We start from the raw sequence: 14170 nt of genomic DNA, 5'->3' as shown, positions 1-14170 counted from the left end.
TGACATCAGTTTACCAAAGAGATTGTTGCTGCATATAAATTGAGTCAATAGAAGTTACTGTATCTGAGCTTATGGTTGCCTCATGCTATTTTGCAAGAGGGGTTACTGTCATGAGCAGTGTTGTAAGAAAATTATGGTCACATATGGAATAGTACGATATTTTTATAAGACTATACAAGTAATTTAATGTTTGATCTCCAATCGAAGTCATATAAGATACGTAAATTGGATATATCAGTGCTAAGGAGACTCATATAAACACAATTTAAGCTATTATATAAACATGGGACAAGCTAGTTAACTATGTTTTAGATTTTTAGGATAAGAATTCGAATCCTCAACATGAAGTGAATTAAATACAATTTAATCTAATATACAAATGGTTTGGTATATTTTTGGACAATTTTTTGAAAAAAAATTAGTTTTGAAAAATTTTCTACTGAGCACCAGATAATTTTGTCATTGTCCTCGCTCATCAATCATCACTTTGTCACTGATTGCTTGTGCATCCTCCGCATTGTTAATTATTACTTGAGCTTCCACTTTACGGAGGGTGGGGACCCTGCACAGTCTCTCTCTTGCCCGTAGCCCTCTCCACCAAAATGATGATACGAATGACGTTGATAGATGACGAGCGATGGGGGTAGGGTTCGTGGGGTGGATGCGAAGGTAGAGACAGTAGGGCAGATGCGTAACTAATCAAGAATGTAAGCGAAGCCGGTCGAAAACGATAATCGATGAAGTAGAAACAAGAAACAAAATGCTGTGAATTTTAAAAAGAAAATGAAAAATGCTGTGAATTTTAAAAAGAAACAAGAAACAAAAATGAAAGTAACAAGAAACAAGAAACAAAATCAACAAGAAAAATGCTGTGAAATGCTGTGAATTTTAAAAATGCTGTGAATTTTAAAAAATGCTGTGAATTTTAAAATTGCTGTGAATTTTAAACAAAATCAACAAGAAAAAGAAACAAGAAACAAGAAAAATGCTGTGAATTTTAAAAAAAATGAAAGTGCTATGTAATTTTTTTTTAAAACGATAGTTTATTTCGAAAATGTCATATATTTTAAATATTTAAGATAATTTTTAAATTTCAATCTAATGACCTTTTTGGTCATCTACCTTCGAAAACAACTAACAATATGTACGCTCCATCAAAGAGAGTGGGAAGTGCTCGTCATAGAGAGGGCCCCACCGCCGCCTCCAAGCACGGGGTAAGTGGAGTGATCGGGTAGAACTGACGTCGACACGACAGCAACGGTCCAAGAAGCCCGCCAAAGATTCTGGCGGCGCTTACAAGGACACGTGGATCAATTAATGTCGCGGTGCGGAGATCGCGCAACGTATTCGCCGCCAAATTTGGAAGCGTGGTGATTGGACCGTTGGGCATGTACTAAATGAACCCCAGCTTGTCGCCGCCCGAGAAGAATAAGGACGATAGGGCGATTTAGATGACAACAGAGCAAACAGTGTCGACCGTCTAGATTCTTTGCGGGAATTATTATCGCTATAAGCAAGAAATCTGTGTCGAAAGAGGAGAGAGAGAGAGAGGTCCTGTCTTCTCTTCTGTGAAATGAAGAGAATCTGATTGCTTGTTCACCTTTCTCGAGAATTAACTGGTCCTAATCGAACTAATATGGATCCAGAGAAAGAAGAGGGGGTTCCTTTACAAGCACTATGCGGATCCTGACGTCGTTGCCCCTGCTCATGCTGCTAAGCCGCTGCTTCTGGGTTTGTAGCCGTAGTAGGAGAGGTACCATTTGACGAACTTCTTCAGGCCGATCTCCAGGTTGGTGGTCGGCTTGTAGCCCAGCTCGGCCTGAGCTAAGCTGATGTTGGCGTGGGTGAAGGGGACGTCCCCGTTGCCTGGCATCTCCACCACCTTCTTCTTCGCCTTCACCTTGAGGTGGCGCTCCAGGATGTTGACCAGCGCCGGCACCGTTACCGGGGAGGTGTTGCCTAGGTTGTAGATTCGGTACTGCGCCGGGCCGCGCTTCCGGCCCCCGCTCCCGGTGCTCTTCTCCGCGGTGTCGAGGGAGGCGACGCAGCCCTTGACGATGTCGTCTATGTAGGTGAAGTCGCGGGCAAGGTCGGCGCGGTCCTTGCCGCGGTACACCGTGATGGGCTTCCCCTGGAGGATGTTGCGGGTGAAGGAGAAGTAGGCCATGTCGGGGCGGCCCCAGGGACCGTAGACGGTGAAGAAGCGGAGGCCCGTGGTGGACAGGCCGTAGATGTGGTTGTAGGTGTGGGTGATCTCCTCGCCGGCCTTCTTCGTGGCTGCGTACAGGGAGGCCGGCCGGTCGGTTCGGTCCAGCTCCGAGAAGGGCACCTTCTCGTTGAGGCCGTATACCGACGACGACGACGCCCACACCACCGCCGGCTGCGGGTCGGCGGACTTGCACACCTCGAGCAGGGTGACCAGCCCGGCGATGTTGCTGTGCACGTACGACGCCGGGTTCTCGATGGCGTAGCGCACGCCTGCCTGCGCTGCGAGGTGCATCACGTGGGTGAAAGGCACGAGGGCGAAGAGCCTAGCGAGGAGGCGGGTGTCGTTGATGTCGCCCTCCACCACGAACACGCCGCGGGACTGCAGCATCGCCTGTCGCGCTTTCTTCAGCGAAGGGTCGTAGTAATTGTTGAAGTTGTCAAGCCCGACCACGCCGTCGCCGCGCCTGCGGAGGGCGAGGGAGACGTGAGTCCCGACGAAGCCGGCGGCGCCGGTGACGAGCACGGACATGCCTCCGGGGCGGCTGGCGGCGGCCGATTCCCGGATCTGCTTCTCCCATTGCATTCCGCCCCACGAGGCGTTGAGATATCGGGAGGAGCTGTCGACGAAGCTCTGGAAGCTGAGGTAGGAGGCCGTGAGCGCGATCAGGAACAGCGCCCACAAGAACATGGTGCTGGTCGAGGCGAAGCAGCGGTGGAGCTGGCGATTGATGGTGTGCGCCCGCTCGATCTTCACCTTCCCCGGCGTCGATGGAAACAACTCATCTTCCATCGATCTCATCTTCTTCTCCTCCTCTGTTTGTTTCTCTTCCAATCGAGGATGTATTCGGGTGTTCGACGAAATGTTTTGCTGCACCTGCCCAAGGATTGGGCGCAGGGGAAGATACAAATACGAGATGGGGTCTCTTCTCTCCCTTCCTTCTTCCCCTCGCCCGTTCCCTTCTCTCTATATATTAATCGCCTTGAGACGTTAACACCTTCTTTTAAATTGCGATCCATGGCGTGGACAAGTGAAGAATAGCGAACCTATTTAATTGGCCGCCGAGGAATCGGGCCCACCGTCAACGCCTCTTCGTTGGCTGGTAAATATTACCAAAACTTAATTTTACCCCACTCGTTTGACCCTATCCCGTTTCATGCGCGGGGCCCGATGTTCGTCCGGTCGAAGACAGCAACGCCTCTCTTTGGGCGTCATTTACACGGAGCGCGTTAACTTGTCCCTCGGGAAGAAGCTCGAGACGCGGGGAGCACGCACTTCTGCTCGCCACGTGTCCGGGATAGAGGTGGGGAGTAGCATAAGAGGGGGCGAGCGCGCGGGGGAGCATTCGTGGGGCGGACGGCCGGGAGAACCGGTCGCGCGGGAAGGCGATGACCGCGAGGCGCAGCGACGGTGGTACGGTGCCCCGGTTCCCGCGGGAGGGCGGACGACGGTGCGGGGTTTTGACTGGGATCTGCTTCGGCCTCTTACCAGAGAGAGAGGGCGGCACGTGGGCAACAGGCAGCAGTTTCTGGTTTGATTCTGTGTTCAACGAGGCAAATTGGCCTCATCTTCTCCGACATATCACTGAGAGAGAGAGAGAGAGAGAGCAAGGCGCATGTACGCATCAGGCAGCACGTAGTAGTGTGTGCGATTTGACTCCGCCTGCAATTGATAATTTGACAAAATTAGTGCAACCAGGAGAGATATCATGGTCATTTTAATCAGAATTATTAATTAATAGGGGATTTGTTTCAGCTGGACCAAGCAAGACTCAAACTCGCAATGAATGTTTCAGAAAAAAGACACAGATTGTTATTATATTCATATAAAAACAAAATTGACTGTCAAGCTTCTCAGAACACATCCACGGAGTGATTTGCTGTGATATGGAACAAGTTTATGCTTGATGCAAGGAATCAGCACCAAATGTACTTGTTTTGATAGACCACCAGGCATGGGAAGCTTAACAACAATCCAATGACAGGAGAAAATAAAAATGAAGTGAGACTTTCTGTTTTAGTCACATAATCAATCGACAAGATTCCCCTGTCGTCATATGGTTCATCGTTTCCGAGACCCTAAGAAGAAGGAACAGTTTCAGTTGTTTTAGAAGCAGCAGATTGTTCTCCAGGAGATGGAGCTGCCAGAGATGGTCGAACATAGATTCTAGCTTTCTGCAATATCTCAGCAACAACCCAGTGCTTTCTTTTGCTCAGTGGCCTTGAAGGATCCAATCTAACCTGGCAAGAAAAGATATTTCAATTTTTTTTACGAACGAGAAAGTAAAACAACAACTGAGGCTACGAGTTCTTTTGCAACTAGTTTCTGTACATCCATATACTTGATGATACTTTCTTTGTAGTTTCTCAGAGCAGACAGAATGCCAGAACAGGTAAAACAAAGAGCTCCGCATCATAGTAATCGCAGTTTATTATGGTGATTTGAGAATAAAGAGAAAAGAAAAGGAACAGAAAGCATATGTCTTTACAAAGAACATAATAGCTATGGCCTTGCTAACGGAGATAGAGTGGGGGGGACACAAAGTTTGTGTTCCCATTGATTGATTTCTCATAACTATCACAACAACGTCATTTCACTCTGTGTAATGCAATCTTTAACTATATTATGAGCATGCAAATCTCTTTTTGTTGTTTCCAGCAAAGGTTTTTGGATCACCCTCTACCTCTCTTCACGTTTAATTTTAATCAACTCAAACATTTATCAGTCTCCTTAAAACATGTTCACAACATCACTCTCTTTTTCTTTTTACCAGGGAAAAATATTTCTTATTCTACCTTTTCTAGTAACTATACACGTCCCCTCAACATTCTATCTCATTTTCATTGATTCTTTTGTGTATATTGCTTCTTAATCGCTGATCACTCAGTTCCATAAAGCATGAGTGATATTATAATTATTACAATGATCACAAAATTCTTAATGTCTCCTGTCATTTCAGTCATCAGCTTTTACATTACAAATACTATATTCATTAGTCTCAAATGTAATAAACTTCCAACTTTTCCTTAAGAGAACTTCTTACACGTCCAGTATAACTACATTCTCATTTCCTTTCTTAGTGTTTTTTTTTTTAATTACATTTAATACATCTGATCTTACTCCTACTTATTCATAGTATTTTTCTTGAAAGTGTTCTTCTATTATAAATGGCTAGTCTAATCCTATAATTTTGTCATTCTAGAATACCTTCTTCACCCACAATTGTCCAAAATAATACTAAAACATTTACCTCTTTTGCACCACATTTTAGTGTTAATGTAATGAGTCGCTTTCTGTACGGTATCCTACCTTGCCACTTGCATTTAGGGAAACACAGATGAAGATGACTTGCATCATTTCATGATAATGACAAAGTCTTAGAATGGAATTGGTTAAGATTCATATTTGATTTCTGACAGAAGTATCAAGCTAGCTGTCAACTGCCTAATGCAACCCTTCAGCATGTTCATCCAATCTTGGGACAAACATATGGCAGCACTATATGTCATAACCATGACAATTAAAAGATTATGTTACCTTTCGAAGTTAAAAGATCTTCATCTTTTGTTGCAAAAAGTCCATTTTTCACCCAACATGGCAGGCACACTTAGTACTTTTACAGTATCAAGCAAGACCGGTACCAAAAAACAGATCGCAGTCAACAAGCAAAAGAAAAACTGTGGTTTACAGTTACAAACTATAAAGAAAGAAACAGATTGATTGAAGGTCGAGAAAGCCTGAAGTATCCAAAACCATATGATTATTGCATCTCTTAAGTAATGCTCCTCCATGTCAATGGTAGTATTAAAAGCCTATCTATCAAATCTATCCACTTAATCAACATGCAAAATTTTCCTAGTTCAAAAGAAATCCACTCTAACAAGCCTTTGAATAAAGGTTTTTCCACCAAATTCAAACTGAAACCTTTTGCCAATGGTAGCCAACAAGTGTTTCACATAATCAAGAAGCACATCATGCTTGCTAGTTATCCACGGAGCCAATCATGCCACCACAATGAACAAAATCAGCTTTAGCGGAAGTTGTGAAGCCATAGGAAAACCACATATTCATTATCTGGGGCAATATTGGCCAATGTATGCTCAGTGGAATTTATTTGTTCATCAACATATTATAATGTCTAACCGACTTGCTACAGTTTAGACTATAGAGTCTGTGTTGTTTCAATTAAAATTCTGATATTTGACAGAGATAGGATAGATTAGAGGCTGAGTTAGAACAAGACCTTACTTTACAACTAAAAGGGGGTTCAACAATGCATAACAACAATAAACCCTACAAATAACTATCATATATAGCTGTAGTTCATCATCTTTCCTCACTACTGCACCAGCACAGAACCATGTTCTATCAAGTAAGCAAATGCATCAGCTATATGATAACTACAATTCCACAATCAGTTAATTGACAATTATTTTTTCCGAATACGCATACTTATGAACTCATTCATGCATTCGTACATTCAGAAGAACCAAATCATTGATCGGATTCTTCCAAGTTCTAATCCTTATCAAGGAGGAGTGTAAGTAATTCCACTCTGTAACCTTACGAGAAACAGCTCCAACCTCAGCTCTATGCAACAGAAGCAAATGATAATGCCAAACGATCAGCCCATAGGCAATTTGACAGACAAGTCGACCCTTTTTCTCAGAAAGTGCATTCACTTAAAATTGGTGGACGGCATCCGATCAACAAGCGAACATATCGATGAATCGAAATAGGGAAAATAGCTCCTAAATCCAACATAACCAAGGGAATGAGCAAACTAGAGGGATGTGGCGAGGGCTGACCCGGTCGCCGATGTTGCATTCGTTGCTCTCGTCGTGAGCCATGAACTTGCTGGTGCGCTTGACGTAGCGATTGTAAATCTTGTGGTGGAACAACCGGTCCACCGCCACCACCACCGACTTTTGCATCTTGTTCGACACTACGATCCCCACCACCGGCTTCATTCTGGCGCTCTTCCGCCCCCGCTACCGCCGCCTCGTATCGCAGAAGCTAAACCCTAGAATAGAGAACAACACCAAGGTTCGAAAAGGCTGGACTGAGTTGGACCGAGTTAAACCCGAGTTTAGACTCAAGTCTCCTCCACAACAGAAAGTAAAACAAAATTACATATATATCCTCACATAATGGCCATATATATACAGAGACATACTTATGGATCATTATGATTAATCTCTATCAATTACCATACTTACCCTTATCATATAAATATTTTTTATTAGGTGATCAGTAAACTCAATTGAGACGATATATCTGAACTCACATATCTGAAACATTTATCACACAATTTTGATATTTATCGCATATCTGAAACTTTTCCTACTCTTCTTTCTCTCTCTCTCTCTAGCAAAAGAGTATACAGTAGCAGCTGGATGAAGTACCAGATCTCGGTACTGTCAAAGAAGGTAGTACCCATAAAAGGCTGTACTTACTGCTCATTTCATACATCTAAAGGGCAAAAGGATGCAACCCATCGATTGCACCTCAGACTAACAAAGCCATTCTTCTCAGCTTTGGCACTTGAGCAAGCGACCGGTGTCTAATTTTCTCATTCACCAGAGCTTGCCAGTGTCCTCAAAAGCTACATCCAGCTCACAAGAAAGAAAGAGAAGAGGAAAATTTGTCCCTTCTCTCCACCTTGTTCTGTTCTAACATCCAAAAACAATACATATATAGGCAACAGTGTTTGGGTGTTAATCTTGCAAATGGTAGGCAACCACAGTATCCAATCAACAATGGACGAAGGAGAAAGAAAGCATAGCAAACGTTCCACACACAACACAACATGATGACCATGAATCAACCAAGACAGCAGCAGCAGCAGAAGCCTTGGCAGGAGGAGAAGCCAAAGCACCAGGATTTGGCATCAAGAAGAGAAGACAACAACTACAAGGCAACAACATCTTGGTGATGTTGGAGGAAACAAAGAAACAAGGAGAAGAGAGATCTGATTGAGCCACTCGCGCCAATATCACACACTACCCTTACACACACACGCACACGCACATCATAAAGAGGGAGCATTTCCTACACTTTTCTGCATCATTGTGTTGTGCATCTTCGTCTTCAGCTGCACTGTCATAAGACCTTCCTTCACCTGTCATCATCTCCTCCACAGACATACCTTCTTGGCCTTTGTCTTGTCAGTGTATCAGAAGAAGACCTCAGGAAGAAGAACGCAACAAATAATGCCAGTCTTCCTTGTTTCTCATCCTCCGATGCAGCACGTAGTCCTCTTCTCATCTTTTCCTTCGCCACCATCACCCTTCTCACCTCTCCTGAAGCTAAGGAAACATAAGGAAGAACGGAACAAGAGAGAACGAGCAGTAGGCTTCCATGTTTCACTCTTAAACGTAGGTGTACTCTCAGTACGGTGGACTCACTGCAGCTTATTAATGGCTCTGATTCTGCCTCTCCTTCGCCATGAACACAACACACCCAAGCAAAACAAAACAGAGCAAAGAAAGGAAACGACTCACATAAAAGACTGCGTGCAGGGAGACCTGCATCCCATACCTCGGCCAGTGCGTAATGACCTAATTGCCTTGGTTCTTGCTGAAGCTGTTGGCCGCACAACAAGGGGAGCCAAAAGGGCAGTTCAGGGACTCGGTGACCGATCAAACGTTGCTTCTATGAATTCCGCGTATCGACGACGTATTTAGTTTAACTGTTCAACCTTAACAGAGCAGGAAGAGCACGAGAGAGAGAGACAGATTGCTGCTGCCGCTGCTGCTGCTGTTGCCTTCACCATAGGAATCAGAAAAAGGAAATATGATTCCCAAACGATCCACAATATATTTTGTTACATATATGATTGTTGCAATACATTAAGCAGCAATGATTCTTCAAGCAAATGAATTGAAGATGTTGCTTTACTTTTATGCGTTTATGTTATGAATCGAAGAGGATTACTTGAGTTCGTAGCCTCGCATGCAGGAGATGGATTAAAAGTAGGGAAACGGAGAGCTTGCTTTCAAGCTTTCTCGCTTTGCGCCCCACTTACAAACTTTGTACCCTTTTGCGCACTTTACTTAATGCGTTGGAGGACAAAAAGAAAGAGTAGTGTTTGCATCGCTGTAGGTGAAGACAATTGGCTCACGCTTGTTGCGTTGCATTCGATGATGATTGATGTGGTTTGGATGAGGAGATGATTTAGCTGAAAGGAGAAAAAGAGTTCAAATACACATCATAAAAGAGGTCTACTTAGTTTTCAATCATCACTTTGGACAGCATCATTAAGAGTGAAACTGATAGGAAACTTTATTTGCACATGCAAATCTTTGGGGGGTGTTTGGATGCGGAACAGATGGAGGGCATGCCATCTCACTCCTCTTTGGTTGCTGCCTTACATCCCGTGAACGTGATCAATGAATGAAAGGGGCAAGAGAATGAATTAGTTTATTATTATCAATTTCAGTTTAAATATTTTGATCACCGGCTTAGCTCATCATTGAGCTACGCCTCATATGCACCATACTAGTATGTTAGATCTCGACAAATACGTCAAACTCTTGAGTAGAGAATATTATAAGAGTCTGATAAATATATTACTATCAACTTCAGCTTAAATATTTTAATGTCATTTCTTGGATTATTGGCTCGGATAGTAAATTTTGGACATTGTGAAGTTAAACTCTTCTTCGGCGTATATCTCCTGCCGAGTCTGAATAAGATGATGGTCGAAGCTCCATCTTGCATTCTGCTTTGTTACAACTTGGATCAAACAGGCACAGTAATATATATATAGTCTTTAACCATGTCGGAGCATTCTTTACGCCTCTTTCGATCTTTATCTCACATATGAATTATTTTTCTAAGACAGTACCGATTGTAAATTACTTGGAGATCTTTATCAACAAAGTAGGTGGCTCAGACTTGTTAGTTAGTTCTTTGATGAACAGAGAGTTCTGAGTCATTTTTTCTCTTTATGATCAATCAACTTGTGGATTACTGCAGATTCATTCTGTCTTGATGTATGCAGTTCGACTGAAACATAATTCAAATGCTTCAGGATAATGTCAGTCTTATAAGGTGAGATCAGGACAAACCATCATATGTACATGAATTACAACATTATTTATGTTGCAGAGTTGGTTCTTCTATATACCTTTTGATGCCTAAAGGAATCGATCGAAGGTGGATCATCCATGTGCCATGGCACAGACGATGCAGGGGACTGGAGCTTGTGGAGATCTTTGATGCTTGAGAACTCGCCTACCAGAACAAATCCAAGTTCTCACTGTCCTCGAAAGAGCTGTATGAAGAGGATTATGCATCTCGAATAGAGGCTGAGAGAAGTGCATATCTACTGACAAGCATGATGGTTTTCTTATCTCAACATTTCACATCCATGTTTCCACTGGGAATCTGAAGTGCTTGCTGAATTGTATCCGCATGACATCAATCTCTTTCACGTTTTTTTCTGCAACCTGGCATTAATCGTTGCAGCTTCAGTCCCAATATGTCTGAGACTGAGGAAGTAGGAAAGGAAAAGCTTCTGCATGTGTCACATATTTATGAGGAATAGATTTCTTTCATGATGCAGAGCTCGATGCCATTTCTCTGCTCCACTCTGCCTGCAGGTTGGATTCAATTTTTTGTTCCCGTTAGAGCAATCGACTCTCTTTCTCCTTAAGAAATGTGTTTGTTCTTTTCCAGTAAGAAAGAGTTGCAAGTGATCACACAACTTATTTTGGCCACAGTATTATACCGAATAGAGCCCTTGTGGTAGACTTGATCACATGAACTCCACGCAGTGACATTTATACAAACAGTATGAGGGAAAGATTGAAAGAACACAACAACGCATCAACAGCGATCTATGCTTAGCCGGTAGCGCTGGCGCACAATAATCGAATCGCACCTTCGTTGCCTGTCTTGACTCCAATGGTGGAGAGCTTCACGAACGACTTAGCCCAGCTCGCGAAGAAGGCGTCCTGGCTTCGAGACAAGGCTTCCACCGTGCTCTTTGTTCTGGCATCCGCGACAAGGACGGAGTCGGATTGAAGCAGGCCCTTCTTGGCCAAGAGATTCCCGTAGTATTGGTTGTCGAACAAGGAAGGAGTCACTGGATCGTTGCTGGTGGTGACCGAATCGCTTGCGCTGGCGGGGCATTTCCTGGCGAGCTGCATCGCGTAGTTCCTCTCCAGTGAAGCGTCTGCGGGCACCATGGTCCCGTCCGAGAGCTGGTTGAACCGATCGCTGAACGCGGTGCAGTGAGCTGAGCCGATGGTATGAGCACCTTGGAAGATGATTCGATGAGTGCAGTCGTGTCACCAGGTCTCGAGAGGGAAGGGCTTGCTATGGGGGATTACCTGAGAGGATGACGAGGTCGTCCATGGACAATCCTTTTGAGGAGAAGCGCTGCGCCAGCTGGTCGACGGTGAAGGTGGTATCCACCATGTTTGGCCTCACACTTGCTGCCGAGGACACCGCTCCGTCCCTCCTTCCCAGCGGAACCACTACCGATGGTCCTCCTGTCTATCACATTCCAACAATTTGGCCTCAAGCCATCAATCGCCGAGCAGCAAGAGCATGTAATTGTCGGCATGATGGATCGTCGGAGATTTAGCTGTAAGATTTGGGAGCAGCTGCAGCTTAGCTTACCAGTTCCACAGCATCCCTTGCAGCGAGAACCAGGATGTCAGCACAGGACACAGTTCCAGGGCACCAGAACTCGAGCAGCCTCTTGGCCGACTCCACCACGTAGAATCCACCGAGCGACTTGTTCGCCGGATCGCTCCTCTCCGTCCCATTCCCCTCCACCAACACGGAGCCATCGCAGCCCTGCACCCAGATGCAGCTCTCGTCAGATGTCACATAGCCCTCGCAGGCAGCTCCGTTCTACGACAGCGTGGCGGTGACGTCGGTTAGGACCTGGACGATGCAGTCATGGAAGAGGAGGCGGAGGAGTTTAGCGGGGATGGTGGAGTCGATCTCGTAAGCGGATCGAACGGTGTTCTTCACTAGCAACTCCACATCCGGGCAGGAGGAGGAGTAGAAGCCCGAGGAGAGCTGTGATGCAACAGGCGGCGAGAGGAACGGCAGGAGAAGGAGGGTGAAGGTGGAAACAAGGATGAACGGGGGCAGTCTCACGAGTTTAGGATCCATCAAGGAGGCTTAGCAACTCACCATTGCTTGGTCGGGTGTATTTATTGTGAAGCGAGAAAGGAGGGAGGACGAGAGCAGTGTCGGTACAGACTGCATTTAGTTGCGTGCAGCAGTGACAGTTAGGAGAGAAGAGAAAGGGAAGAATTCATGCATGCATGCATGCACGCACTGCGGTGTGCGCTCGAGATCAAAGCCAAAGAATCTGAATGACTTCACGAGGTTGACTCACCATTACATTACTTGCTGCAAGCAGTGCGAAGGTGTCAAAGTCACGGTTGGCTGCAGGCCAATTCCGGACCTAATTTTGAGGCATTAAAAAGGAGGAGTACCCTTAGCCTATTATTGGCAATAATAACAAAGGTTTTGATCATCCTTTTCTTCTTTTTCTGGACTTGTGTGTTTTGCCAATGGTTACAACGATGAGCTGAAGTGAGGTTTCCTGGGCTTTGATCTTCGACTAACTTATAATTATTGCAGGAGGAGAGTCATATATTTCAAGTGAATCAGTTTGATTTAAGAGAGTGGCTATATTCAATTGGCTTCCTCCTTTGGGGTTACACAGTGAAAGAAGAGCTGTAACATGGCATGTAGCTCAACTCCGACATGATTTACGTTTGCGGTATACGATGGATCACATTGTAGGCCACCGTGGTACTTTAAGTAGATCTACTAGGAATGGGTGGAAGTTAGCAACAGTTGGCAATACGAATTGGTTTTATCTTCTGACATATTAGTACATCACCTTCCGACCAAATAATTGACCCACCGGTTTGACGCGAGACCATCCATCTATCTAACCACGGTAAAAGCATTTGGTCTTGTTGTGTTGCGTAGAGTCATGCATGTTCTACAGTAGAGGTCGAAAAGGAAGTAAATAAAGATTGTGGATGAAAGAGATGGTTTGGCCGACGAATGATGCGTCAATTGCGTCCTATAAAGATGGATGGATGGATGGGTTCCCTCATTGATGAGCCACTCTATCAGTTATGCGATGCATTTATGAGGGAATTAAGAAGCAAACTCCACCCACATTTGCTTGCCTAATTAAAACGATACTCCCATGATCGCTCTGTGATGATTGATACATCTGAACTGTGTCTGTCTGCTTCGGGCCGCACGCCACTTGATGAGCTCGGCAGTAAGTTGATTAGAGGAAGACAGCGTAGCGTGATAGAAGAAGGTCATCACCATAATCTACGATCGTAGTGATTAATGATAGCATGTTACCGTGAGATTTGATTATTAAGCTATGGAGCTCTTTTACGTGGATCACTACATTTCGGTAATAATTTCTTAATCGAGTAAGTCTTTGGTGAGATTAAATATTTGAATGCAAAAATAAATAATAAAAGTGTTTTCAAAAAACTCTTCTTTTCTTTCGTTTTATATTTGTTATTGGGTAAAATTATAATGATTTTGATATAAATAAAAAAATAAGATGGAATTATCGCCCCGTTCGCGACAACTTAGATATAATTTTGACAACAACAACCATATTATTTTTGGGTAATTATACACATACAATTGATTGCCAATGTAAGTTGCATTGAATCGCCTGTAAATTGTAACAGTGTTGCAACCATAAGATAGGATTTCACTGTAGCATTTAGTGAGAAAATTGTAATTTTTATGATGACAATTTTGCACATGCAGACACAAATCACAGACCATCTATTTCTATTTCATGTAATGCAGCACACTATGTACATAGACTGCTTAGATATGGAGACATATCTAATTCAACAATGTTCTTGATGAAAGAAAAATGTGAATGAAAGATCCCACCAGATTGAATTTGATCTATGCATCTAAAAACTAACGAGAATTCTT

At 44.0% G+C, this 14170-nt stretch overlaps 3 protein-coding genes across 3 annotated transcripts; all 3 read right to left on the bottom strand.

The window, feature by feature from the left end:
- Positions 1-1661: 1661 nt before the first annotated feature.
- LOC135608884 (UDP-glucuronate 4-epimerase 1-like) lies at positions 1662-3159 on the bottom strand. The gene has a single exon (XM_065101935.1). It carries the CDS (start codon positions 3005-3007, stop codon positions 1706-1708), a length of 1302 nt encoding a protein of 433 aa, XP_064958007.1. The 5' UTR covers positions 3008-3159; the 3' UTR covers positions 1662-1705.
- Positions 3160-4284: 1125 nt separating this feature from the next.
- Positions 4285-7176, bottom strand: LOC135609304 (uncharacterized). Its single transcript, XM_065102411.1, has 2 exons — positions 7015-7176; positions 4285-4446 (listed from the first exon to the last, which is right to left on the bottom strand). Exons 1-2 carry the CDS (start codon positions 7174-7176, stop codon positions 4285-4287), a joined length of 324 nt encoding a protein of 107 aa, XP_064958483.1.
- A 3729-nt stretch (positions 7177-10905) lies between these two features.
- LOC103980512 (peroxidase 18) lies at positions 10906-12410 on the bottom strand. The gene is made up of 4 exons (XM_009396951.3): positions 12107-12410; positions 11837-12016; positions 11545-11710; positions 10906-11471 (listed from the first exon to the last, which is right to left on the bottom strand). Exons 1-4 carry the CDS (start codon positions 12338-12340, stop codon positions 11056-11058), a joined length of 996 nt encoding a protein of 331 aa, XP_009395226.2. The 5' UTR covers positions 12341-12410; the 3' UTR covers positions 10906-11055.
- Between the last annotated feature and the right edge of the window lie 1760 nt (positions 12411-14170).

The sequence above is a fragment of the Musa acuminata genome, chromosome BXJ2-4, assembly GCF_036884655.1.
Source record: "Musa acuminata AAA Group cultivar baxijiao chromosome BXJ2-4, Cavendish_Baxijiao_AAA, whole genome shotgun sequence".
NCBI classification, from domain to species: domain Eukaryota; kingdom Viridiplantae; phylum Streptophyta; class Magnoliopsida; order Zingiberales; family Musaceae; genus Musa; species Musa acuminata.
The sequence above is the reverse complement of the archived record's forward strand: the minus strand, read 5'-3'. Positions and strand labels throughout refer to the sequence as shown.

Excerpts from the sequence above, each read along its gene's own strand:
- LOC135608884 (XM_065101935.1), bottom strand. The coding sequence starts at position 3,007 with ATGAGATCGATGGAAGATGAGTTGTTTCCATCGACGCCGGGGAAGGTG.
- LOC135609304 (XM_065102411.1), bottom strand. The coding sequence starts at position 7,176 with ATGAAGCCGGTGGTGGGGATCGTAGTGTCGAACAAGATGCAAAAGTCG. Across the intron at positions 4,447-7,014 it reads AATGCAACATCGGCGACCGG|GTTAGATTGGATCCTTCAAG; the intron begins GTCAGCCCTCGC and ends TTTTCTTGCCAG.
- LOC103980512 (XM_009396951.3), bottom strand. The coding sequence starts at position 12,340 with ATGGATCCTAAACTCGTGAGACTGCCCCCGTTCATCCTTGTTTCCACC. Across the intron at positions 11,711-11,836 it reads CAAGGGATGCTGTGGAACTG|ACAGGAGGACCATCGGTAGT; the intron begins GTAAGCTAAGCT and ends GGAATGTGATAG. Across the intron at positions 11,472-11,544 it reads CGACCTCGTCATCCTCTCAG|GTGCTCATACCATCGGCTCA; the intron begins GTAATCCCCCAT and ends TCATCTTCCAAG.